This window comes from Protopterus annectens, chromosome 8.part0 (assembly GCF_019279795.1).
Source record: "Protopterus annectens isolate FY-2018-M chromosome 8.part0, PAN1.0, whole genome shotgun sequence".
Taxonomy (NCBI): Eukaryota; Metazoa; Chordata; order Ceratodontiformes; family Protopteridae; genus Protopterus; species Protopterus annectens.
In genome coordinates this window covers 1,382,142,301-1,382,169,373 of record NC_056741.1, presented here as the reverse complement: position 1 = coordinate 1,382,169,373, position 27,073 = coordinate 1,382,142,301, and the positions used below count along the sequence as shown (strand labels likewise).

Genomic DNA, 27,073 nt, shown 5'->3' with positions numbered 1-27,073 from the left:
GCATTGGAAGGAGTCTAAATAGGCAGGTGGGTGAGCAGGGATGGAGGAAGGATAGGGTGGATATTTCATCATACAAATGCGGGCCAGTGAAATGAGAGCATGCCAATGTGTAGGTTGTTCACAATACTAGTTTGGTGGAAATCGGGGGAGCCATAGACAGCAGCTGATTTAGCTGATGATCAGCTAGGGCAGAGAGCCAAAACCAGTTGAACAAAAAATGTGTGTGTGAGAGAATAAATGGCTAGATCAGGTGCTTCATATCATAACTTCTTCCTTGTAGATAAACTGTTACAGTAAATGTAATGTCAGGACCCCACTCTCCTAGCATTAACTTCTGCTATATCTACTGCCAATGCATTGTCCTGTTTTCTAGTTTCTCTGAACTGTAGCTGACTGCTAGAATGATTTTCTTGGTGTAGCAGCTTCAGTTGTGGAAGAGCCTATGCACTTGGGCAGCTCCCCCATGTGCAGGTTCTAAGAGGTTTGAGTCATCGTTTGCTTAGAGTGTGACTTTGCCAGGTGAGGAATTGTCATATTGTGTTTTGGGGGGATCTACTTTAAGGCTTACAGTGCACTTAACATGCACGGCTGGCATCAGATGGGTGTGTAGTAACATTGCTGGCGTGAAGCCTCCACCTGCATGATAACATGTGCTAGCCCACCTACAGCAGCTTGACAACAATTTTCAGTCCATTTATCATCACTGGAACTGGCAAACCAGCCATGCCCCCTGCCCACCCCCTTACCTTCCCTTTTGAAGAGGTAAAAGGCAAGTGCCTCATCATTCCCTTTTAACCTGTCCATCTTCATACTGCATGGCTGTTGACGTGTTTTTCTGCATGCTTAGCAAGTAAGGTCCATCTTGCGCACATCAACAGTTTTCATTTCTCAGAGCCAGGTTTCAGCATAGGTAGAGATAGTGACATTCTTCAAGAAGTGGAGAGTTTCTTGGAGATTTTCTGAATTCCTTTTAGGAATTTTAGTTGGGTCATTGTCTTTTTTTCTTGTTTTTGAATAAGTTTAAAAACACTTTGGCCTTTTCCCAGGGAATAAAATTAATTTTCCATTCCCAAAGCCCATCGCTTGCAGAGCCTGCTAGCTGAGTGCATGTCATCACTCTAGGATGATAGGAATAAAATCTTTGTCTTTGACACCATGCTCTTGGCCACTGACTGCATACCAAATTTTTTTTATTGCAGTATGAAGGATGATGGGAGGGTTTTGCTAAGCAGATGTATTTTTCTTGTTTGCTAGGATGTTCAGTAATCTCCTCCATATCCTGTTACATATGCAAGAAGGTCGTAAGGTTTTAAATTCTATTGTGAAGACTGACTATGTTATAATTACTTGATCTTTTAACTTAGTTGAAATGTCTCTAATTTTGACTGCACAAAACAAATGTGTGCTTTGAAAGGAGGGGCCAGTGTTTAAAACCTTGCAGGATCCATGCTTTGCAAATTATGACTTGCTGCACAGTTGACATTTTCTGTAAGTTTAACTTTGATAGTGAATACCCACACAATTGGTCTTTTTTATATGTATATTAACTGTGTGCGCTATGTTTTTTTCTGAATTTGGTTATTGAAAGGTGTGAATTTGTTTATAATTGCGGAATATGTAACAGTATTCAGGAAAGGGGCATACGCTTGTCATCTTTGATAACACTAGAGGCTTTATGATCTCCTGTTGGCAACTGTTTATTTCTCTTTGAATGCTTTTGCCTGACTGCAAAGTCAGTCCCCCCACCCCCCAGTTAAAATTGTTTACTTAGTATCTTCCATTTAGTTGTTTTGTAGGTTAAAGGATGAGCCAGGAAGAGCTGAACTCAGCAGCAATCCCACTTCCTTTGAAGGATGTGCAAGGGGACAACAGATGGATGTCTCAGGTAAGATATGAACACATCATCTGGATATTTGTTTATGGGCAGTATGGTTGATTTTTATGCGAATAATAATTTGTCTGTTTGTTGCATTTGAATGAAATGACTTGCTGTTTTGTGGTTGTTAATTCTTCAAGTGAATAACTTTAGGGGCTAGAAGATTGGGATTAGGCTGAGATTAGGACTGTAGTTTTGGTTACTTTAGGGGTTAGGAGTTTATGGGGTAATGTGCTTTTATAAAAGGGTTGTTGATATTGGCTGTTACATGTATATTGTGCATTTTCAGAGATTGTGTCTTTTGACAAAATGATTTTTAGACTTTTATTTTCCATGAATTTCCTTTCAGATGTTCTAGATTTGAATAAGAATTAACATTAATTATGATTTTCTGAATTTTTTTCTTAATAGAACCCATAATAGGTAATAGGCAAAAGTGTAAGTAATAGATATACATGGTCAATATTTTATGAGATTGAGGGTGTTTTATTGTATTTAATCTTAAATCTGTTAAGACCAGCTGCACATGATGGCCTTTTTACAGGAATTTGTCAGGTACAGTTTGACAGTGGTGAGCTGCAGTCCAGCAATGGCTTGGTACCTTAAGCACTGCACTGCACAGCCAGCCTTTTCTTTGAGGTTGGTGTATTTATTAAAGCCTGTCTTAAGCATTACCTCTCTGGGTTCCCTTCAAGTTTCCTGTTCTTGTGCTTTTTATAGCAGTCACTGCTGATAGGTCATTTCATTTGTTAGAGAGAATGTGAGCTTGTAGGTGTTGGATCTGTGCTGCCAGTGCAGATATTCTGTATTTTAAATCCATCTGTGTATCTTCCTACTTTCTCTCGTATCATAACTCATCACTGGCCTGAGTATTCTTTAGAAGAGTTAAACTTTACGCATTTTCCATTGTGTGTTCCATGGTAGACTGCCCCCAAAATTTTAGTCCTCTTTGCTTTGCCCTTGCACCCTGATTCAGCTACTTATTTACATTATGATTTCATTAATAGAGCATTAAATGTGTCACATTTTCAGAGGGTCTTCCTGTGAGAAATTGCTGACAGGTTGTCATACAGGGAATGTAAGGCTCTTGTATTGCTGCACCTAGCACGGTAAAATTGTAGCTTGTACACTGATGTAGGTTGTGAGGGGATTATGGGTATAGTCTTTCATGATGTCATGTCAGGCATTTTCTGTTTTAGGACAATTTTCAAGGTGTGGTACTTACGAATGAAATTAATTGCAAAAATAGCACAATGTTATGTAGTCCAATCTCGCCTACATTCTTACCCGTCGGCCAAATTTTTCTAGCTCTAAGTCGTCTATTGGCTGGGCTAAGCAGGTATCCCATGGTGCACTGCTCCATATCCCAGATCTCATTTGCCACTTGTGTAGCTTGGACGTGGTCTCGCTGTTGTCTGTGGCCAAGTACCTTTTTTCTTGTTGTTTGAGAAAATTTCTTACAAACAAAAAGCTATTTTCATAGCTAGTGTCTATTTAGTGTTGTTTTTGGTTTAGGCAGTGTGTTTGTGGTTTCCTGCTAACTGTTCTTCGGGCTAGACCCGTTTCAGTTAGAGGACCTAGTCCTCTTGTCCTTTGTTGTTCGCGCTAAAACCGTTAGAGGTTTTAGTGTAGGTTTCCCCTTGTTATTAGTGGTCAGAAACCCGTTTTAGTTAGAGGTTTTTGGCCTTTTTTGTTTCAGTGCGTCTTTCTTCTGAGGGTTGTATGTGTGCTGTGCAGTTTACTAACTTGTTCCCGCTTTTTGTGGTGGTGTGTGTCTGGGTCCTTTCTTGTCAGAGAGTGACTAGTGCTGTGTTGGCTTTTTTGTGATTGCTAGTTGGAAAATGTCCAAGGATTCCAGAGAGCATAAACCTTCGGGTTTTAAAAAGTGCACTAAGTGCGTTTACAAGATGTCCATCACCGATGGGCACTCACTTTGTGTTTATTGCCTGGGAGCTATCCATCTGCAGGAGTCCTGCAGCTTCTGCAATGCTTTTAGTCCCAGAGTGCTCCAAGAAAGAAAGAATAAGCTGATTTTAAAGGGACTCTTGAAACCCTGTTTCGAAGAGGCCATGGATTCTTCTCCCAGTGCAAAATCTAAGTCCTTAAAATCAAAAAAGAGATCTCCGGCTCCTTCAGGTTTTCTCAGAGCCACCGGAGAAAGTCACAAAACTTGCTTCGACCTCCTCGGCTCCACTGTCCTCGGGGCCTCAGGAAGTGTCGGTGTTGATGGAACCGGCGTCTGCTCCAATTATATTGGAACCTCTTTGGAGCCAATCGCCCAGTCTTAGACCAATTCACCTGAGAGGCGATCTCGATCTCCCTCCCTGTCCTCCAAATCCTCCAGGACCCTTTCTGATGTGGATGTTGATGGGGTGGTGCAGAGGCTCCTCCAGTCACCGGTTTTGGCAAAATTGTTTTCAGCTCCGGCCCAGTCAGCTTTGGAGCCCGTCCCGACCCCTTCTTCGATCATTCCTCCTCAGAGTGCATCTCTGTCTTAGGAGCCAGTGTGTTCCACGCCGTGTGATGTTCCTAGGTCGGTTCCGATGGCCCCCCGGGCCTATCGGTGCCGACATCGGCTCTGAACCCGTCGGCTCCGTCCACGGGGTTCGGGACTCGAGATTCTAAAGTCGGGCCCGAGGGGGACATCTCTGGGCATATTTTGGTTCCGAGTCTTCCGCTCGGTGCCTCGGCTCGAGGGACCCCGACTCCTGTCTTGGTCTCAGAGGCTGGCCGGTCCTCTGACTCGGGGAGGGGGGGGCTGCCTTTGAGGCCATGCGGACTGCGCTGGCCAGATCGTCAGCTACATCATGCGGGTCGGTCATTCTGTCCCCCACCACTCCAGTGAGAGCCTCTGATCACCTCCTATCTGTAGACAGTGGAGCACCAAGGCCTAGGGGTACCCCCACGAGTGATCCCCAAGTTTCTGAGGGCCCTTCAGAGTTCGTGCCTGAGAAGCCCCCTAGAAAGAAAATGTGCAAGAGGAAGCACGTAGACTCCCAGGATGAGTCTCTCACCTCTGATACTGACCTTGAGGAATCGGAGGCGTCCCCCAAGTCATCCTGTGATGACGTTTCCTTCTCTGACATCCTGGAGATACTGAAACAAAGAGGTGACTGGCCGTCCAAGGCCCCCTCCGAGGAGGAATCTGTCTTCCTTAAGGCCTTTGATGCTCAGCCCTCCGCCTTCTGGGTGTCCCCACCCATCGACGAGCTCCTAAATTTGATTTGTCGGAGGTTGTGGGAAAACCCTGATTCTGTGGAGCCAGTACTCAAGCATCCCAACAAGTTTCTTTCTGCTCCCCCGGGTAAGGATTTTCTGTCCAAAGGAGTCCCTTTGGATGCCATGGTGGTGGCAGCGGCCACTCAGAAGGAAGTAGCAGAGACTTCTTCCTCCGTCCATCCTTCTAACAAGGAGTCTAGGACCATGGACAGGTATGGGAAGTGTACCCTCTCGTCAGCAACCTTTACTTTACGGTCACTGAACTATGTCTCATTTCACTCTGCTCCAGAGAGATCTCCTCAAGGAGTTAGGAGATACTCTTGCGGGTAACGTTCCTGAGGCGGTGGCCCAGATGGTTAACGCCCAGGTGTCTACCCTCAATTCCATCGTCAACTCCTCCATGCGGCTCATCTCATATGCAACCGATGGAGCGAGTAGGGCAGCAAGCTCAGGAGTCACCCTTAGAAGGCAAGCCTGGTTGCGCCTTTGTCACTTCGCGGAGGCCGTCAAGTCTTCTTTCACTGCCGCCCCCTTTGATGGCTCTTCTTTGTTCGGAACCAAAGTGAAAGACACCCTTACCAGTTGCGAACAAGAGAGAAAGACCCTGTCTGCCGTAGGGGTCCGTTTTTCCCTTCCCTCTAGGCCTTACCCCAAGGCCCAGCCGGGTAGGAAGATGTGGTTCAAAAAATCACAGAGGTTTTTTTCCTGCCACACAATGTGAGGCCCCCTCCAGAGGCAGAGGAGGGGGAGGTTATTCAGGGATACGCCACCGTAGAGGCAGAGGGGGCCCCCGCAATTTGGTAGACCGCGATTCCTTTCGCGGCTCTCCCTACTCTCGTTCCTGAGGGAGTGCCTGGCTGTGCTTATCTGGAGCCAGTCGGGGGTCGAATTTCGTTATATCTGGAAGCCTGGAAAAGCATCACCCAGGACCGATGGGTATTACGAATAATTTCCGGAGGTTATGTCATTTCGTTTACGTCAGACCCCCCCTTCAGTCAGAAAAATCCCGGATGTTCCACCCAGTCAAAGGGATCAAGCAGCCTCAGAGGTTTCAAAGCTGCTAGGGAAAGGAGCCATCCAGCGTGTCCCCTCAGACCAAGTCGCATTAGGGACTTACTCAAGATTCTTTTTGGTGCCGAAAAGAACAGGGGACCTGAGACCCATATTGGATGTCAGCCAACTGAACAACTATGTACAGAAGTCCAAGTTCCGTATGGTGTCACTACAATCCATTCTCCCATTGTTGGGAGAGTAGGTATGGATGTGCTCCATCAACCTCAAGGATGCTTACTACCATGTCAAAATGGACAGGGCATCCAGGAGTCACCTACGCTTCCAGCTGGGAACCAGTCATTTCCAGTTTCGAGCCCTGCCCTTTGGTCTCACCACAGCCCCAGGGTGTTCACCAAGTGTATGGTGGTGGTGACTGCTCACTTGAGACGTCAGGGATTCCAAGTGTTTCCGTATCTGGACGACTGGCTCCTTATTGCCCGCACCAGGCATCTACTAGTCCAAACCAGGGACGCTACCATCACTCTGTCAACAGTTGGGCATAACACTAAATTGGGAAAATCTGCCTTGTTGCCCTTACAGCGTGTCACCTTTATTGGCGTAGAATTAGACACCGTTCGAATGCGAGCATTTTTACCGCAGGAAAGGATCAGAGTCTTACAGCAACAGATACACACCGTGATGCCCCTGAGGAAAGCAAAGGCAAGATGGGTTCTTCAACTCCTGGGGACCATGGCAGCAGCAATTATGTTGGTCCCGCTAGTGAGATTGCGCATGAGACTTCTTCAATGGCTCCTCTTTGTTCAATGATCTCTCCAAAAATTTCCACTTTCTCACCCCATTTTGCTCACGGACAGATGCAAACAGGATCTCAGTTGGTGGCTTTGCACCAACAATTTGGACAGGGGAAAACCCTTCGTTCCACCCATCCCGGTTGCCACCGTGACCACAGACGCCTCCCAGATTGGGGGGGGGCATTATCTTGGCAGGACAGTCCAAGGCACGTGGCAAGATCACGGGATACATCTGCATATCATCTTCCTAGAGATGAGAGCGGTGCTACTTGCGTTGCAGGCACTTCAGAGCTTTCTGCCTCTAGGGACGATTGCAATACACTCGGACAACATGTCAGTAGTGTGGTATCTAAACAAGCAAGGGGGAACCAGATCTTACCCCCTGTGCAGAGAGGCCATGAGAGTGTGGCAGTGGGCAGCATCTTCCCAATGGTTTTTGGTGGCAACGCACATTCCGGGGAAGTCCAACGTGATAGCGGACAGGCTAAGCAGAGCTATTCTGAAGCCTTACGAGTGGTCCCTGAATCATCTAGTTGCAGAACGAATCTTCAGCAGATGGGGTCAGCCTTGCTGCGACCTTTTTGCCAGTCCCCTCCATGCCAAATGTAGCAGCTACTTCACGCTGATCCCCCCACAGGGGGAGTCACCCAGGGATGCTCTAGTTCACGATTGGCCCTCCGGTCTGCTTTATGCTTTCCCTCTGTTTCCCTTGCTGTCAAAAGTGATTCAGAAAGCGCAATCCTTGGGAAGCAGAATGATTCTGATTGCTCCACACTGGCCTCGTCAAGTCTGGTTCCCCTTTCTCCAACCATACATTGTACTCCTTCGATTCTTGACCCTCAACCAAATTTGCTGACACACATGTCTGGACAGTTCCACTCCTCTCTGATAACCCTCCGGTTGACAGCCTGGCTACTCCACTTCCATCGTTAGTTAGGCTTCATCATTTTTCACCGGAAGTAGTTCATATTTTATCTTCCTCTCTACTAGGAAGATTTATTCTAGCAAATGGAAGAGGTTTTCTATTTGGGTGCATACCCAAGGAATTGATCCTTACACAGCCCCGATTGCTTCAGTCTTGGAGTTTTTGTCTATGCTTTTCCATCAGGGTTCCGCGTCATCTACCATAATGAGCCTAGTGTCATGGCTCACAGACTCTCAGGCTTTCCTGAAGGGTACTCTGTTACTCCGTCCTCTGGTCTCTGAACCTGTCATGCCCTTTGATCTCAATTTTGTTCTACAAGCCTTTACTTCACCACCTTTCGAGCCTGCAGCTACCTGTGATTTGAAATTCTTGACCTGGAAAACAGCCTTTTTAATAGCAATCACTTCAGCCAGGTGAGTTTCAGAAATTCAAGCCTTTTCTATCAAACCTCCATACTTGATCTTCCATAAGGACAGGGTTTCTCATAGACCAAACCCTTCTTTCCTTCCTAAAGTGGCTTCCGTATCTATTCTTAATCAATCTATTGAGTTGCCTGTATTCTTTCCTCATTTTTCAAACAAGGCAGAATTTAAATTTCATCAATTGGATGTACACAGACTGTTACGTTTCTATCTGCACCGAACAAAAGATATCCGAAAGTCTGATCAACTATTTGTCTCCTTTTCGGAAAACAAAATTGGGTCCCCTGTCTCCAGAATCACCCTATCCAGATGGATATCTAGTTGCATCTCTTTTGCCTACTCCGCAGGAAGAAAAGACCTGCCGTTTCCGGTCCAGGCTCATTCTACTCTGGCTGTTTCTACATCTACAGCCTATCAAGCCAGATTGTCGATGGATGATATATGTGCTGCAGCTACTTGGGCTTCTCCTCACACATTCATTTCTCATTACAAATTGGACGTGGTATCTAGGGTCAGGTCGTCCTTTGGTTCCACAGTACTCAGGAGTATTTTCCTATGAGCCACCCTGGATGTAGATGCTAGGGACGCTGTCCCATGGGTAAGAATGTAGGCGAGATTGGATTACATAACATCAAGAAGTTATGTACTCACCATAACGTTCAATGTATGTAGTCCCATCTCACCTCACAATTCTTACTTACCCTCCCACCTTCCCCCTTCCTGGAGGATGTGGAGGTTAGGTTTCTATTTACAGAGTTCCCTTCACCTTTAGCTTATTCTTTTTTACCTGGATGGTTGTATATGTATGGGGTTTGAATGAGTATTCGCAGCAAACTAGATCTGGGGATATGGAGCAGTGCACCATGGGATACCTGCTTAGCCCAGCCAATAGAAGACTTCGAGCTAGAAAAATTTGGCCGAGTCAGAGCCGATATTTGGCTCCGAACCCACTGGTAAAAATGTGAGGCGAGATGGACTACATACATCGAACGTTGTGGTGAGTACATAACTTCTTGATATTTAACGCAAACACTAAAATTATATATGGTAAGAGTATTGCTCCCATCTACTGCGGTGGTGGTGCTGCAGTAGCATTGTCACCTCACAGTACGACGTCCTGTTCGATTCTCAGCTAAAGCGTCTTCTGTGTGGAGACGTGTGAATGGGCGTACCTTCGTTGAAGGTTGTGCGTCAGAGCTGGCAACTCGTCACGTAAAAATCTACTGCCAATCATTAGCAGACCGGAGTGCTGCTGTGGCAACCCCTAACCGGGAAAAGCTGAAAGACACAACAACAAGGGTATTGCTCCCATCACTGAGGGTTGATTGATTACATTTGCTAAGGGTAATATGATAATACACTTTAATAATGTTGCCCGTTGTGTGAGGAAAGGTACCAGACAATATGTTTTGACTGGCGTTTAGGTTGGATGCCTTCCTTTCTTTAAGTAATATTTCACGAGTGCAATTTAGACATGACAAGATAATTATTGCAGGGAGGTGGGTGTTTGTCATGGTAAATGCTTCTGAGATTCCTGGGTAGTGTTTTTGTTAAGGATTTCCAGTTGCTTGGCATCCATTCCTGTTTTGAGTTTTTAAGATATTTCTTTTAAAAGTTGAAGTAATCATGTATAATGAAATACTGTAAAAGTTGAACAGGCTTGGACATACAGACACTGGAAATGTGTTCATGTTAGACCACGCATATTTTACCACTTTCCTTTTCATGTTGAGGTGCTGTTACTTATCTTAAAGGACAGCTGCACCCAAATGTCAAGGATTTCACAAAATACTTTCCTAGCCTGCGCAATGCTGAGTCCAGCATACAAAGAAAGGTTCCATAAGTGGAGGTTGCGGATTGTCGGTGCTTAATTGCACGGACTGCTACGTTCGGTATTATTTTGTACTTTCTCTGAGGTTGTGCAGCTCAGAGATGAGGGAAATTGCTCCCCTTACTATTATATTTACCCAGTTTGTATGGCTCCAGTTAATATACTTGGAGCAGGGCAATAGAGGTAGGGGGACCCATGTGTGATTATTGTATAGCATTTTGAATTTGTGTTATTCTGTATTTATTTTTGTGGCCTTTTTATCTCATCTTGCGCCACAAACCTGTTTGTCTCCTGAGCTAGAGCCCTTTGGCCCATTTATTCTCCGAGGCAAGAGTCAAGCAATTTGGGATATAGAGTGAGCTCTGCGAGTATAAGGCTGCTGTGGTGTAGGGGTTAGCGTTATCGCCTCACAGCAAGAGGTTCTCCGGTTCGATCCTTGGCTGGAGTGCCTTCTGTGTGGAGTCCTCTTTGTGGCTGAGTGAATGTTAGACATGCAGGTAGGTGTGTGCATGTGTGGGTGTTCCTTCTTTGAAATTTGGGTGCCGGGCTGGCAACTCGACACTGTAAAAATTCACTGCCAATCATTAGTGGAAAGGTGATCTGCTGTGGCTACCCCTAACTGGGAAAAAACAAAAGACTTTTTGTGAGCTCTGTGAGTGATATCTGTGAGCTGAGGATCCAAGATTTTGCTTCGTGTTCTGTATTCCCTACGCTTGTTGTTAAGCGCTGAACGGTCCATGTACTGTGGTCCTTTGTGAAGTATTTCCACATTGACATGTACAGATGCATTTATTTACCCTTGCTGTGTTACAACCTCCCCCAATCCCCAGTCACTACTAATGATTGACATTGTCTGTGCCTTGTTAACATGTCTATTACACCACCACCACTAAGAAGTGGTGTGCAAGCTAAGCCTTAGTATTTCTGTCCTTCCCTTATGCCAGCTACAGCAGGTGCCTGAACTGCTATTCAGACTCTGGTCACTTTGGTTCCAACCAGGGTTTGTTTGTGTATGCCCGTAGAGCTGGCTAATATTGTGTGTATTCAGTATTTCATTTGTGTTTTTGTGAGTCTGTTTAGTAACAGACTCATAAACACAAATGAAACACTGAATAAACACAATATTAGCCAGCTCTGCAAGATGACTTGTTTTCATAGATCAAAAATTTGAAATTTGTATTATTTTTTACTGATTTACATCTGAAGTAGTTTTTCAACTTAACTGTAATCTTTCTGATAAAAAGTAAAGCTATTAGTTTCTGAAAGTATGTGACTGCTTGAAGTAACTGCCACCTGTATTAAAGTGGGGAAAATGTCTTGGACAGCCAGATTGCTTTCACAATTGCACATTTAGGTTTTTTGCAACAGTAGCTGAAAAAAATGAATATTGTTGTTTGTCTTTCGGCTTTTCCCGGTTAGGGGTCGTCACAGCGGAACTCCGGTCCACTAATGATTGGCAGTAGATTTTCTTGAACGCTGAGGTGCCAGCTCGACATCCAACCTTCAACGAAGGCACGTCCATTTACGCATGTCTTTCGAACACCACCCAACCGTGGGGAGGACATGCAGACTCCACAAAGAAGGCACTCCCCTCACTCCAGCTGAGAATCGAATGGCAGAACCTCTTGCTGTCAGGCAACAACACTACTGCTGCACCATCGCGGCAAATGAATTTTATGCCAAAAATATTACAGTATCTAGATCATGTATGTTCAAGGAACACTAATTCATCTGCATTATCAGAGCTTTATTACGTTGTGAAACTTAACTAGGTCACAGATTCTAGCCGCTAGGTAAAAAACTTTTTATTCAAGGTACTTTAGTTACCTAAAGTCATTTGTAACTTTAGTTACAAATGACCAGCTTTAACACCCCAACTGGAAATTTGGCTCGGAGTTTCAGTTCCGAGTCTGGGGAAAAAACACTGAGTAAAGCTACTCTTTCAAGCTTAACAGCCAAGTATAGTGTATGATGTGGCCACTAAGACAAAGTGATAATGTTACTGTGGCCTGTCAAAATACAATCTGAATAGAGTCGGTGCAAGTTGGTGGAGATGTCATAATAAATGCTGTTCTCAGCACAGTATACTTTGTGTCTGTAAAATTACATAAGATAATCTGCAAATCTTGATAGTAAAATTAAATTGTGCAGTGTGGCAGCTCCCCTCACCCTTTTTTCATTTAGGCAATTTTGTGATGGAACAGATTAGAAAATAACCACTTAATGCATAGGCATTAGTTTAAAATTCAGGATAAGAAGGAAAACCTTTTTAGTTGTCCTTTGAATAAGTAAACCATGTCATTCACTGTTGTCCCTGTCTTATTTGTTAACAAGGTAAATCCGCTAGGATCAAGTTTCTCTTTTCAGAAGTTACTATATGCCAGTGAAGATGAGAGGTCTAATCCAGGAGTGCAGCATATGTAGTTTGTTACATCCTCTGCAGTAAGTTGCCAGACATGGAAAATAAAACTTTCTGAGACTTTTTTCAAACCAGTTTGAAATTATGTGGACCACAAAGGGCATTTGGAATGTGTAAAGCAGTATTGCATTTGGGTGTTTCAGTGAATGACATTTTTTGTCTTCGGTTGTAGCATAACCGTTTTGTCCTGGAGTGTAAAGATAAGGAACCAGACGTTCTGTTTGTGGGGGACTCCATGGTACAACTTTTGCATCAGTATGAGGTAATATTTTAATATTTTTAAACTGTTTTATGGATTGTATTTTTAATTGTTTACTACTTTGGATTATGAGCTTAAATTTTAAGAATGCTTTGCTATCCTAAGTAATGCATGGAATATTTGTAGTACTGTTTAACATGAATATTCCATTGTTTTGTGTGTAAAACAGGCTTGTACGGAAGCAATGATAATTTCCTCTTTATTCTTAAGGTAAGCATAAAATTAGTGGTTTTGATTGGGCAGTTACTATTACTTAAAATTTAGAAAAGTCCATGTACTGTCCTTTGAGATGAACAGGCAGCAGGAAGCATATTTTTTTGTTCCTACATTTGTCTTGGATCTGTCTTGCTTTAGTTTGACTTTTGGAGACTACCCCTTGATGCTGTCGGGTGCTTTCTCATCTTGGTGGTGGTCTCACTTCTCTCAGCCTTTTTTACCTTTCAGAGAAAACAGAGCTCCCCCTGTAATTGTTCACATTCTGTGCCATTTTTCAAATTATTTACTTTTTTGGATTCTGATGTTCTATATAGTCTTGAGTTTCATTACATTTAAGAAGTATGCTAGTGGTAAGCAAATTCTAAGATCACGCGATACAGCATACACAAGGTGTACTTCGTTTAGACTCCAAGCATGATGGCTCAGAATATTTGACTTTACACCATTTTAACTTGGCCTTGTGGCGGGTCCGTCAGTTTACATGTCAGAATTTTCTGTCCTGTTGAATTCTGGTCTGAACACTGGAGGACCTTACTGGGGAGGCAGAAAAATGATTGGATAATGTCTGTTTTTTTTTGGGAGGGGTACTTGTCTCGGGGCATGCAAACTGTTAATATTCCTTGTTTATGATTAGAGGACATAATGGTATCTCTGGCATCACAGTCTTTGGTATGCGTCACTTGTGGGAGTTAGTAACAGCCCCCACAGTACATTGCATTCTCGCACCTAAAAAATATTACCAGGTATGTAGGGAGAAAGCATTGAATTCAAATGTCGAACCCCTCTAATGGCTGTATAGATGATGATGCCATCAAAATTGTGCTCTTGTTTGGTAGTGCCATGAGTGGAAGTCACAATGGGCTGACAGGCGCCTCTCGTCACCACACCCTCAGAAAAGGTGAAAAAGTTTGTAACCTAAAGCCCTTGTATAGTAGGAAAATGAGAAGGAAGAGATGTACTATTGCAAGGGGGAAGTGGGTGATAGTGTGGATGCTTCATATACCTCCTCCTATCTCACTGGGGGGTTACAGGACCCATCTGTCTTGCCTTTTGAGCTGTGTCCTTCCTCCTTTCAGACACATCTAGCAGTAAACATTGAAGTATTTTGCATCATGTCTTTATCTTTGCCCTGTTTTGAGTATGTCATGGTGACATTTGGAAACACTTGGTTACAGATGCTCCATGTTTTGGTTTTGAGGTAGATACCGGCTTTGAAAAGTCTTTTCTCTTTCACTTGTTTATGTTTCCCAAAGGAGCCAGTAGAGCTTTTTTTTTTTTTTTTTTTTTGTTCCTATCTCAATCAGACAAAAGCTAAGGCAGCAGTAGCAAAAGAGTCGACAGAAGTTTGCTGGTTAAAAGCAAGGATGTATTTACTGCTGCTGCATTATCCTCTGCATCTTCAGGCTGGTAGAGGCTCTTTCTGTAGGGATACTTGAGGTTCTTCCTTAGTTCCTCCTAAACAATCACCCTTCCTGTCCACCTGGCATAGGATTTGCCCTTCTGGGCATCTGTCTGTTCTTGCTCAAGACATGCATCTTGAAGTTGTTTCTTTAATGTTTTTATCTCCAGATGTCTGTATTATTTGAACTGCCCAGTATTCTTTATGAGAGAAAAAAAGAGAAGCATAGTACTTCAGATGTCAAGTGCTATCTCCAAAAGATTAGCCACTCCCTCTAGGACAAATTTGGATGTTTTTACTGTTTAGTTCTTTTTAGATCACCAAGCAACTGCACACTTGAAGTCTATTATGGATTCCAGTGATCTCTACATTTCCACTGCAAAGCAGAAGTTCTCCTTTTACACTGCAGTCTATTTTCTGTTTTTGTGTTTTTAGATGTCCTTCATGGATGCATCTGCAGTCATAACAACTGGGTTGTCCTGTCGTCAGGCAGCCCTTCGGTCGGCCGGATTCCAAAGTCCGGGTCCGGCTTCGGCTGATGTCGCACTTCACCCGACGTCATCTCTGTTGGTCTTCGGGTATAAAGGCATCAGCCGACGCCATTTTCCCCAGTCTTTCTTGCCGCGTGGCGCCCGAAGCAGAAGCTGTTCGCAAGTGCCGGTCGGTCGGATCCAGAGATTACTTCTACCGAATACTACTTCGAAGACTTCTAAAGCTAAGTACCCCGTTGGGGACTCTTTCTTGCCTCAGCCGATGTCAGAAAAAGTTAATAATTGTTTAACCTGTGGGAAACAAATACCTCATAAAGATTTCCACTCTTATTGTCTGCCTTGTTTAGGCCCAGCCCACGACGTAGCAGCCTGTTCGGCCTGTGCTTCCTTCAACCGACAAACGCTTAGGCGTCGATCGGAGTTTGCTGAACAGTTTTTCGGTTCTGATTTTGCGTACATTATGCCGTCGGATCCTCCGACTACCCAATCTGCCAAAAAATGCAAAGATAAAGACCGACACTCACGGTCCGCGGTTTCGGACGAAACCATGGTTAAGCAAACCGCGAGTGTCTCGGTTTTGGCCGAAACCGAGAAAACTGATCAAAGTACAGCTGAAACTATCTCTACAATTGAGACCCCTGCTACCACTCTTGAATCGGCCTCAGAAATTTTATCCACTACGATGGTTGCCACTGACTTATCAGACACCATTCCCTTGGATGTCTCTACCCCAGCTCGTGGTGCTGCTAGGCCTCCAGCAGCCATGTCCATTAAGGCCTTCGCCAGGGCTAAAGCAGCCAAGACTACTAAAACAGTGCCTGTTAAACCCCCTACAACCAGGCCCTCCTCTAGTTCTCAAATGCTTACTCTGGCAGAAGATTTAATTTCATTAATTAGAGGATCTCAATCTCACCCAGACAGGGCATCTCAGCCCCCAGAGAAGAGACCTAGGGCAGAGCCCCCTGAGCCAGTGTCATCTGATGATTCTGCCGATGAATCAGACATAACTGACCAGCCAGAGGCTCCTTTCTCCAATTTTGAAGACTCTGATGCTGAAGAATCCATTCCAGCTGCTTCCCCACCAGAAGAATTCTCCTTTGGCGAAACCTTACATGCCATGCGAGAGCAGTTCCAATGGCAGCAACAGGATTTTTCAGACTCCAGAAAAAGACTTAGAACCTTTCTGCACCTTCCACAACACAGGCCCTTAGCTATACCTCCTGTTCTCTCTGTGGTGGATGATGCTTTCAATGATGTCTGCTCCGCACCAGATTCTTTACCTCCAGCCCCTGCCAAACCAGACAGGTTTTACAGGGTGCCAGACACTCATCACCACCTTTACAAGGCCCCACTTGCAGACCCGAAACTATATCCCAGGGTCCCAAGGCAGTAGCCGCGACCATAGCTAAAAACCCTATTCCTTCTGAAAGGGAAGCAAGGTCATTAGACAGATGGGGCAAAAAGGTCTACACTTCAGCTACTCTCTCAGCTAGAGCTTTAAACTGTCAGTTTCACATGATACAATACCAAGAGTTTATGCTTGATCAGTTAACTAAAAACTAACCACTGATGAATCTCTTGATAAGAAATATGTATTAGAAATGGTAAATAACATACAACAGGTTAGTAACCATTCCTTAAAATGTGGCTATGATGCACTGGAGGCTTCATTTAGATCAGCCATGACTGGCACAGTGATAAGAAGGCATGCATGGCTAAAGGAGCAAGCTTTACCGGATCATGTTAAAGCAAAGTTACTAGATGCTCCTATGGATAAGACAAGTTTGTTTGGTACACCTGCCCAGCAGGTTATGAAGAAAATGGAAGAAAAGGCAAAATCTGTTCAAGCGGTTAAAGATTTCTTGCAGGTTCAACCCCAAGGTTTAGCAGGAACTGGCCTGCCAAAATTGGTCCTTTCCTGACTCCACAAGATCTCAAAGGGGCAGGAATAGGCGTTCCAGAGGCAGAAACCAATCCAGCGGAGGTGCCTACACAGGGCGACAGTGGCAAGGTAACAACAGAGGCACAGACACAACCACTGCCACTACATCAACACAACCACAGTGACTTAATCCTAAATCCGCCTACCAGGGAACAAATAGCAGCTCCTCTAGGCGGAAAGTTAACCTTATTTTCAAAGAACTGGCACTATATAACAAAGGACAAGTGGATTTTACAAACCATAGATCAAGGTTACCGGTTCCACTTCCACACTTTACCAGTCAAAAGAGGAATGCCAAATCTACCTCCAAATCAAAAAACAGAGGCTCTACAACAGATAATGCAGTTAGCAAACATGAGAGCTGTGGAAAGAGTGCCAACAGCAGATCAAGGAAAGGGGTTCTACTCCAGACTATTCCTAGTTCCAAGAAAGGAAAAAAGTTGGAGACCAATTCTCGACCTGTCCGCCTTAAATACATACATCATTGTCCCAAAATTCAAAATGCTGACCCTACAGCAACTTCTTCCCATGCTGGGCAAGGAGTGTTGGCTGGTAACTCTAGATCTCAAGGAGGCATACCTGCACGTCCCCATTGACCAATCTGCAGAAGATACCTCAGTTTTCTTGCAGGATCAGAGCACTATCAATTCTCAGCATTGCCCTTTGGCTTATCTACTGCCCAGAGTATTCACAAAATGCCTGGCATCAGTAATCGCCATTGCAGACTACAGGGAATTCAAATTTACCCATACCTGGACGACTGCCTGCTACAAGGGGACAGCAAAAGCAAGCTGACAACAGATTTACAAAGGGTCATTTACTTGCTACAAGCACTGGGATACACAGTCAATTTACAAAAGTCAAGGCTGATACCATCCCAAACAAGAACATTCTTGGGCGCGGAATTGGACACAGTAAAACAAATGGCATTCTAACTACAGAAAAACAAAAGAACTCCCTCTTTACTTCTTGGGACTAACAAAGCTGAACAAGTTAACAGCAAGAAAAGTACTGCAGGCCTTGGGCTTCATGGCATCATGCATAATCTTGGTCCCACTTGCCAGACTACATATGAGAAAACTACAGTGGTACCTAAAGAATTTATGGTCCCAACACAGACACAGCCTAGAAACAGAAATCCCACTAATTCCATGCTTAAAACAGGAGTTCCTATGGTGGGCTCAGGCATGCCAGTCAAACCCAGGCCTACCCTTTCGCAGATGTCAAGCAAGCCAGACCATCACAACAGACGCTTCAGACCTAGGATGGGGCCCACATGCTGGACAAATGCGTGCAAGGATTGTGGACACAGGATCAACTTCACCTGCACATCAACCTAAAAGAAATGCTGGCAGTAAAACTGGCAATCCAAAAGTTCAGACCATTTCTCAAAGAGGGCCAGTTGATGATAAGGACAGACAACACCACAGTCATGTGGTACATCAACAAACAGGGAGGCACTCATTCATACCCCCTATGCAGAATGACTTTGGAGCTGTGGACCCTGGCACTCAGCTACAACATCCAGTTACAGGCAATATTTGTACCGAGAAAAGAAAATACTCTAGCAGACGTATTAAGCAGAACCACATCGAATGCCGAGGAATGGAAACTGCACCGGGACATCTTCAAGACCATCTCAAAGAAATGGGGAATGCCTCAGATAGATCTATTCGCATCACCTCTCAATCACCAGCTCAAAAAATTCTGCACAAGGACATTCCACCCACTAGCATGGAAAGTGGATTCGCTCTCCTTCAGCTGGAAAGGCCTAATAGCATATGCATTCCCACCTCTTCCCTTGATACACAAAGTATTACTAAAAATCAAGGAAGAACGTCCAAGGATAATCCTGATAGCTCCAAACTGGCCAAGACAACACTGGTACCCACTGCTGAGGGGCATGTCTCGGAACAATATGTGGCCAATACCCCTGATGCCTTTGATGTTAACTCGGAACAACTACAGCATCATACATCCAAACCTAAAAACGTTGCAACTGACTGCATGGAACATCACATAGCAGCAGCTAATCCAGAACTTTCCCAAAGAGTTAAAGACATTATTCTTGAAGCACGCAGACCTTCAACAAGAAGGAACAATGCTGGAAAATGGAAAAGGTTTGTCATTTGGAGTTCTGAAAGAGGAAAAGATGTGTCAAACATAGATATGCCTAACATTCTGGAGTATCTGGCCGAACTTCTTCATTCAGGCCTGTCCTACTCCTCCATCAAGATACATGCAGCAGCTATTTCAGCAGAATACAGCTTTGATCCACCTGTTTATTCGCACCCTTTGCTCAGGCAGTTCCTCAGAGGAATCAAGAATGTAAAACCTCCAAGGAAACCACCTTTACCAGCTTGGGACTTAAACTTTGTGCTAGAAAAGTTGACACTATCACCCTTTGAACCAGCAGCAACAGCAGACCTACAACACCTGTCATGGAAAACTGCTTTCCTACTGGCAATTACTTCAGCAAGGAGGGTTTCAGAACTACAGGCCTTAATGGCAGTGCAACCCTTCCTAATCTTCCACCAAGATAGTGTCCATGAGGACTAATCCTACATTTATGCCTAAGGTGGTATCCAGAGTGTCTTTAAACCAGGCAATCCACCTACCTACCTTCTTTCCCAACCCACAAAACAGAGGGAAAGAATACTGCATACCTTGGATGTACATAGACAGCTACGCTACTACTTGGACAGAACAAAAATAGCAGAAAGACTGACCAACTTTTGTAGCCTATGCAACAGGAAGGGAAGGAAAAGCTATTTCCAAACAGACAATCTCCAAATGGATAGGAAATTGCATACGATTCTGTTACTCCTTCCATGGAAAACCAATTCCACAGAACATAAGACCTCATTCTACAAGGGCAACAGCCACTACCACAGCCTTCTTACGAGGAGTGGCAACCAAAGACATTATTGAGGCAGCTACTTGGACCTCCGTGCATACATTTGCCAAGCATTATAATTTGCCTCTATATTCCAGATCCCGAGCAGGGTTTGCCACTGCTGTACTGCAAGGGATCCTAAACACACCATAATCTAGTTTTATCCTCCTGCGCTAGTTGGCTATGGTATTCTACCCAGTTGTTATGACTGCAGATGCATCCATGAAGGACATAGTACAGTTTTGTACCTACCATAAATGTAGATGTCCGAACTGGATAGCATCTGCAGTCAGGATTACTCTCCTCCTTCCCCTCTGTGGTACTCCTAGGGTGTTTTACCCTCCTAATAGCTAGCTGGTGGGGAGTCTTTATGGTGTATTTGTTTGTATATATGTACATACATGCTTATTTTGTGTTTACCTCTATCTTTTTGGAAACATTGGCATCTATCCAAATTTTAGCCTCCAAGAGGGCTACTGGCATCTGGGGCAAGAAACACTGAAGAAAATGGCGTCGGCTGATGCCTTTATACCCGAAGACCAACAGAGATGACGTCAGGTGAAGTGCGACATCAGCCGAAGCCGGACCCGGACTTTGGAATCCGGCCGACTGAAGGGCTGCCTGACGACAGGACAACCCAGTTGTTATGACTGCAGATGCTATCCAGTTCGGACATCTACATTTATGGTAGGTACAAAACTGTACTTCATGCTGTTTGTACATTCAGGATGCTTACCGTCATCTGCAAATTAGGGAAAACTCATCATAATGGTTGTTGTTTACTAAGAAATGCAGAAGTTTGTCGGTCTTTTGCAAAACACATGAAACTTTTATAACTGCCAAATGGCCAAAATATCCCTCTTTTTAAAATAGTTGATTGTTGTCACATACTGTATATATATATATATATATATATATATATATATATATATATATATATATATATATAAAAAAAGGCTAATCTCAGCAAGAGGCCCTTATTTTAGTAAAACAAATGTAAAAAAAAAAAAAAAAAAAGTCTAGCATGGCACAATATATAATCTTTTGTTGAAAGATGCTGTTTAGACTATTCCTTGTAAAAGTCTTCTTTCCATTTCAGTTTTCTAGGTATCCATATTCGTGGTTGGTGTTTGTTTCTCCTTTCACTTTGGTTCAATGTGTACCTGTTGTGTTTAATGACAACTTGTAGTGTAGTAGGAGCGGTCTACCTTAAGACAAGATTAGTTGAGCTTAATTATTATTGTAAAAGTGCTGACAATTAAAAATCATAGTCAGTAAATGTATTTTTGTAGTCTTTACTTTCCCATGAAGTTGAGGGGTATGAATTCTTTCAGTGTATTGTGCATGCCCATGGTCTTCTGTTGTACTTCTTTCTAGGTGAACTCCATTGATCCCCAGCCAACTCTTTGCCTGCCTGATAAAGGGCAAGGCAGTCAGAATTGATGTTTATACGGTGTCCTGGGTTGGTAATGCAGCTGTGTTTGTGTTCTGCTGCAGAAAACATTGGTAGTTCCTGGGAGTTGAAACAAATTGCCATTATAGTAGGGTTGCCACCTTTTCAGTTGCCCAAAGTGGGACATGTTTTGTAGAAACATCAGATTTTTTTGCAAAAAAAACATACCCATATACAGTAACAAGAGAAACAACTTTTTTTGCTAAATAAAAGCTATTTCTGTAGCATTTACAGTTGCTTATTCTGTTTCTTATAACATTTAGGTGGTTTTGAATGCAACTATTAAAAATAAAGAAAAATTTTTTTGTCCTAATTCAGACATTTGCCATTTTTTTTTTTTTTTTTTAGGGACACAACTGCCCAAAGAGGGACTGTCCCTCGCAAAGTGGGACAGGTGGTAACCCTACATTATAGTAGGTGACTTTTTTCAAGAAGTGTTTCCATTTCTTTATGTACTAGGATGATCTGACTGGGCAGAGCCCCTTTTCAGTGGATACCTGGGGAGAAAAGCTCCACATAACAAGAGGTAAGATTTGACAGTACAATTTTTGAAAAGTTGTACAGCAGAAAGTAAGCAGGAAATTCAACAATTAATAAATACACATGAACAGCATGCATTCAGAAAAAAATTGAGTGCATCTTACATTATGAATTGAAAGAAATTATAGACCACAAGCAGAAAAAGGTAGGTAAGAACATGGATGTAAAATAGCTAGAGGGAAAGATGTAGTAATGAGAGAGAGAGTAGAATATCAGCTGGAGTAGTTCATAGGTTCATAGATTAGTACTAGGCTAACTGCCCTTGCGAGCCATTTTAAGCCTAGCCAATTATCCCTTGTGAGACTCAAACCCTGTACCTTGTGTTTGTAAGGCAAACACCTTAACCATATTAGGCCACCCTCCCAACCCCGTTTAATATAGAATGAAGTGAAAAAGGAATAGAAATTTAGCAAGAGGTGGAGCAAGAACAACATTTGTATTTGTTCTCTGATGTCTTCTTTCTAGGAGCTTTTGTTTAGCATACTTCAGAGCACATAAGGTTTTTATTTTTTGCACATCAACTATTTATTGACCACTTCACAAAATATTAACGCTTGCACAATGCTCACCAATGGTGTGTTTTCTTTCCCAGCTACTGACAGTGTGCAGCCACCTTTTATATTCTTAATTTTTCTTTACCACAATATTAATAATGCATCACTTTTGCACTCGTCTATAATTCCATTCTTGCCCCCCCCCCACACACACACACACACCAGATACATGTGCAGCTCCTCACATATACATATTTCCTTTGTTTTTTTGAAAATCTCATATTATCTAGTTCTTAAGTTTCTATGTCTCACTGTCCCTTATAATTCAACTGAAAAAAAAAACTATGTACAGTCTGCCTTTGTCAACTAAGTTTCCATTACTTTGGCTTGAATGTTCTTCATGTTTCACTGTTGCAGTCATTACATTTGGATAATCTGCTGGCAGGTTGCCCTCAGTCGGCCTGAATAACAAAGTCTTTAGTCCTGCGTTGGTTGCTGTCTCCTCTTCAATGACGTCAGGAGTATAAAACATGTAGCCGACGCCATTTTATTCAGTCTTTCTTGCCGCGCGGTGCCCGAAGCAGAAGCAGTTCGCAAGTGCCAGTCGGCCGACTCCTGAAATTTTCGTATTCGAGTTTCAGAACCGAAGTCTTCAAACTAAAGCTAAGTACCCCATTGGGGAAACTTTTTCTTGCTCCTTACCGATGTCAGTAAAAGTTAATAATTGCATTACTTGTGGGAAGCAAGTACCTCATAAGGATTTTCATTTGTACTGTATTCCTTGCCTAGGCCCTGATCACAACATGCCTTGCTGTCGGTTTTGTTCTAGATTTAACCAATGCACTATTAAGTGTTGGTATATTTTTGCTTCTAAATATTTTGGTTCAAGATTTAACTATCCTGAAATGTCATCAGTTAGCAATCCAACTACCAGAGTTCACAAAAAACGCAAGGAAAAAGACAGACCGTCGAGGTCCAAAATCGACAACGAAGTTTCTCCTAAGCCAGTCGCTGGTTCACCGGTTAGGCACTTTCGCAGCCCCTGATTCCTGCTACTTTTGAGTCGCAGGCCTCTACCGAGACCCATTCTGAGTCCGGTATGCCATGAGATTCTCAGAGTATTGAACCCCCCGTGGATGTCTGTCCTTTGGATGGGTCTGGAGCCGCTGAGCAGGCACGGGCTTCTGAGGGTGTTTTCAGGCCTCAACATTTTTATATTAAACAGATGCCAGCAACAAAAACAAGGTCAAAAACAACTTCTATGTCTAAAAAACTGACACATGAGCCACGTGCTCAGGCCCCTATGCCTAAAAAACAGATTATCAAAATGGCTGAGGATTTAATTACCTTGATCAGGGGTTCCCAACCCCCCCCCCCCCCCCTGCTAAGAGGCCTAGGCAAGGCACTGATTATGGATCTTCAGATCAGGTTTCCATTTCTTCTGATTCCTCTTCTGATCAGGAATTTTCTATTCCACCCTATGAGGATTCTGATGAAGAGGAATCCATCCCATCTGCATCTCCTCCTAAGGATTACTCTTTTGGAGAGACTTTGCATACTTTAAGGGAACATTTTCACTGGGAGAGTCAGGACTTCTCTGAATCAAAAAAGAGGCTTGGGGATTTCCTTCTTCCTCAGTATAGGCCTTTGGCAATACCTCCTGTATTAGACATTGTTGATGATGTGTTCTCAGAATCGAGCATGGCTCCTGATTCCCTGCCTCCGGCTCCTAGTAAGCTGGACAGATATTACAGGGATCCTGACTCCCACAAATTTATTTTCAAAAATCCTGCTGCTGATCCTGAGACTATTTCTCAGGGTCCCAAGGTTAAGGCTTCTACAGCCAAAAATCATACCCCTTCTGATAGAGATTCCAGGGCGCTGGATAGATGGGGTAAGAATGTTTATACGTCTGCAACCTTGGCAATCAGGGCTTTAAACTGCCAGTTTCACATGCTTAAATATCAACAGCATGTTATGGGCTTACTAAAACAGAAAATTATGATTTCTGATTGTGTGGAAAATAGAGTTACAGGATTTATTGCATTCAGCAGAACAGGTTGGAAAGCATACTTTGCAATGTGGTTTTGATTCCTTGGAGGCCTATTGTAGGGCCGCCGTTACTGGATCTGTGATTAGAAGGCATGCCTGGCTCAAGGAGCAAAATCTGCCTGATCATGTTAAAGCTAAATTGTTGGATGCCCCTTTGCAGCATGATACTCTGTTTGGTAATAAGGCAGAAGAGGTTTTAAAGAAAATGGAAGACCAAGCTAAATCTATGCAAACTGTAAAATATTTCTTGCAAGTGCAGCCACCCAGGTTCAGTAGGCACTGGCCAACTAAAAATTGGTCCTTTCCTGTGTCCAGCAGAGCCACTCGGGGCAAACCCAGGCACTCAAAAGGCTCCAGGTATCAATCACAGGGTTCTTACAGGTCAAAGCAGTGGGGTTGTCTCCACCTCCAGATCTGGAGGAAACTAAGCACAACCCTAAAGTAAGCAGTCTCAATGACTTTCCTGTACCATCTCCAAGTACTTATCTTTTGGCAGCCCCTTTGGGGGGAAAACTAGCACTTCATGCTCAGAATTGGCAGTTAATTACCCAGGACAAGTGGGCATTAAACAGAGTACCCCAGGGGTAAAGATTTCATTTCCATACTTTGCCAATTCCAAACAGATGGCCGGATCTGCCACAAAACCAGAGGGCAGAGGCCCATAAAGTCATGTCCCTCATGGATATGGGGGCTATTCAGCCGGTACTAGAAAAGGAAAAAGGACAAGGTTTTTATTCAAGACTTTTCCTGGTACCCAGAAAAGACCATTCATGGAGTCCAATACTGGACTTATCGATTCTGAACACGTTCCTGGACATTCCAAAATTCAAAGTGCTGACGTTACAACAGCTACTGCCTATGCTAGGCAAGAATGCTTGGTTAGTAACTCTAGACTTAAAAGAGGCATACCTGCATATCCCAATAAGGGAATCCTGCAGAAGATACCTCCGCTTCAGCGCAGGTTTTTTGCATTACCAATTCTCTGCACTGCCCTTTGGCTTATCTACTGCACCCAGGGTCTTTACAAAGTGCCTGGCACCAGTAATTGCATTCTGCAGACAAAGAAACATTAAAATTTATCCTTATCTGGACAATTGTCTCATTCAAGCAGAGGACAAGGACCCTTTTTACTTCATCTGGCATTTGTAAAAAGGCTTCTCGCATGCCTGGGGTACACCATAAACGAAAGGAAATCACAACTGGTACCCTCTCATATAATTACATTCCTGGGTGCAAGCTTGAATACAAATGCTTAGATGGCTTACCTCACGCCAGACAAACAAAGGCAACTGACAACATACTTCAAACAAATGGCAACAAAAATCCAGTTATCTGCAAGACCAATTCTGCAGGCTTTGGGGTTCATGGCATCCTGCATTCTACTAATTCCATATGCGAGACTGCATATGAGGAAACTTCAGTGGTACCTAAAAAGTTTATGGAGTCAACACTGTCACAGCCTGGAAACAATGATTCCTCTCATTCCCTGCCTACAACAGGAGTTTCTTTGGTGGGCAGAGACATGTCACCAAAACAAGGGACTGTCATTCACTCTACCCCCTGCCACCCAAACCCTAACTACAGACGCATCAGACTATGCTTGGGGGGCCCTCCTGGCAGGGAGATGCATTCAGGGCAAATGGAGCCCAAACCAAGTGTATCTGCATATCAGCCAGAAAGAAATGCTAGCTGTTCAGAATGCTCTGACAGCCTTCAAGGACTTAATTCATCCAAGAGAACTACTGATAAAGACGGACAACACCTCAGTTATGTGGTACATAAACAAGCAGGGGGGTACACATTCCTACCCCATTTGCAGACTAGCCATGGCTTTGTGGAACACAGCCTTGACTTACCAAATACATCTTCAAGCTCAATTCCTGCCAGGAAAGCAAAATACTCTGGCATATGACCTAAGCAGAAATCTCATGGACCCGCACAAATTGAAACTGGATCCATAAATCTTCAGCATGTTAACACAGAAATGGGGGAGCCCAGACAGATCTCTTTGCCTCTCCCCAAAATTATCAGTTGGACAAATTCTGCACAAGAACTCATCACAAAAAACTCATCACAAAAAAGTATGGAAAGTAGATGCTCTATCCTTCAGTTGGAAAAACCCATCAGTCTATGCCTTTCCCCCTCTGCCTTTACTCTCCAAGGTCTTACTAAAAGTCAGATAGGACGAACCAAAAATGATCCTAATTGCTCCAGACTGGCCTCGCCAGCACTGGTACCCGCTTTTAAGGAATATGTCACATCTTGCTTCGTGGTACTTGCCTCAAATGCCTCATCTACTGTCTCAGCAGAACTATCAAATTCTGCACACTCGGCAGACAAACTCTGAATCTTGCAGCATGGCTAATCAACTAATTATTCAAACCACACCTCTCAGTAAATCTGTGATGGATGTCATTTTGGAAGCCGGAAGGCCTAGTACTAGAAAATCTTATGCTGATAAATGGAAGAGATTCTGTGCTTGGAACCAAGCACAAGAAATAGACACAGCAAAGCCCAATATTCCTCAGATATTACAATACTTAACTGAGATGCTTGACAAGGGCCTATCTTTTTCTTCAATAAAAATCCATGCCTCTGCCATCCCGGCTCATTACAATACAGAGCCTCCCCTCTTTTCTTATCCACTGCTTAAACAGTATCTTAGAGGGGCCAAAAATTTAAGGCCTCCCAGGAGATCACCACCTCCTGCATGGGACTTCAATTTTGTGCTGGAAGAACTCGCCCTGCCTCCTTTTGAACCAGCAGCTACTGCGGATATAAACTTTCTGTCTTGGAAAACAGCTTTTCTTTTGGCAGTCACTTCAGCAAGAAGG

The 27,073-nt window shown here is 43.7% G+C and overlaps 1 protein-coding gene across 2 annotated transcripts in view; it reads left to right on the top strand.

Moving 5' to 3' along the window:
• PAFAH1B2 (platelet activating factor acetylhydrolase 1b catalytic subunit 2) overlaps positions 1 to 27,073 on the top strand; it is a 395,905-nt gene that overhangs the window by 245,310 nt on the left and 123,522 nt on the right. For both annotated transcript variants that reach the window (XM_044080967.1, XM_044080966.1), the window contains 2 exons: positions 1,786 to 1,885; positions 12,670 to 12,759. In XM_044080967.1, coding sequence (XP_043936902.1) covers positions 1,805 to 1,885; positions 12,670 to 12,759 — 171 coding nt within the window. In that variant the 5' untranslated portion in view covers positions 1,786 to 1,804. The remainder of the gene's footprint in view (positions 1 to 1,785; positions 1,886 to 12,669; positions 12,760 to 27,073) is intronic.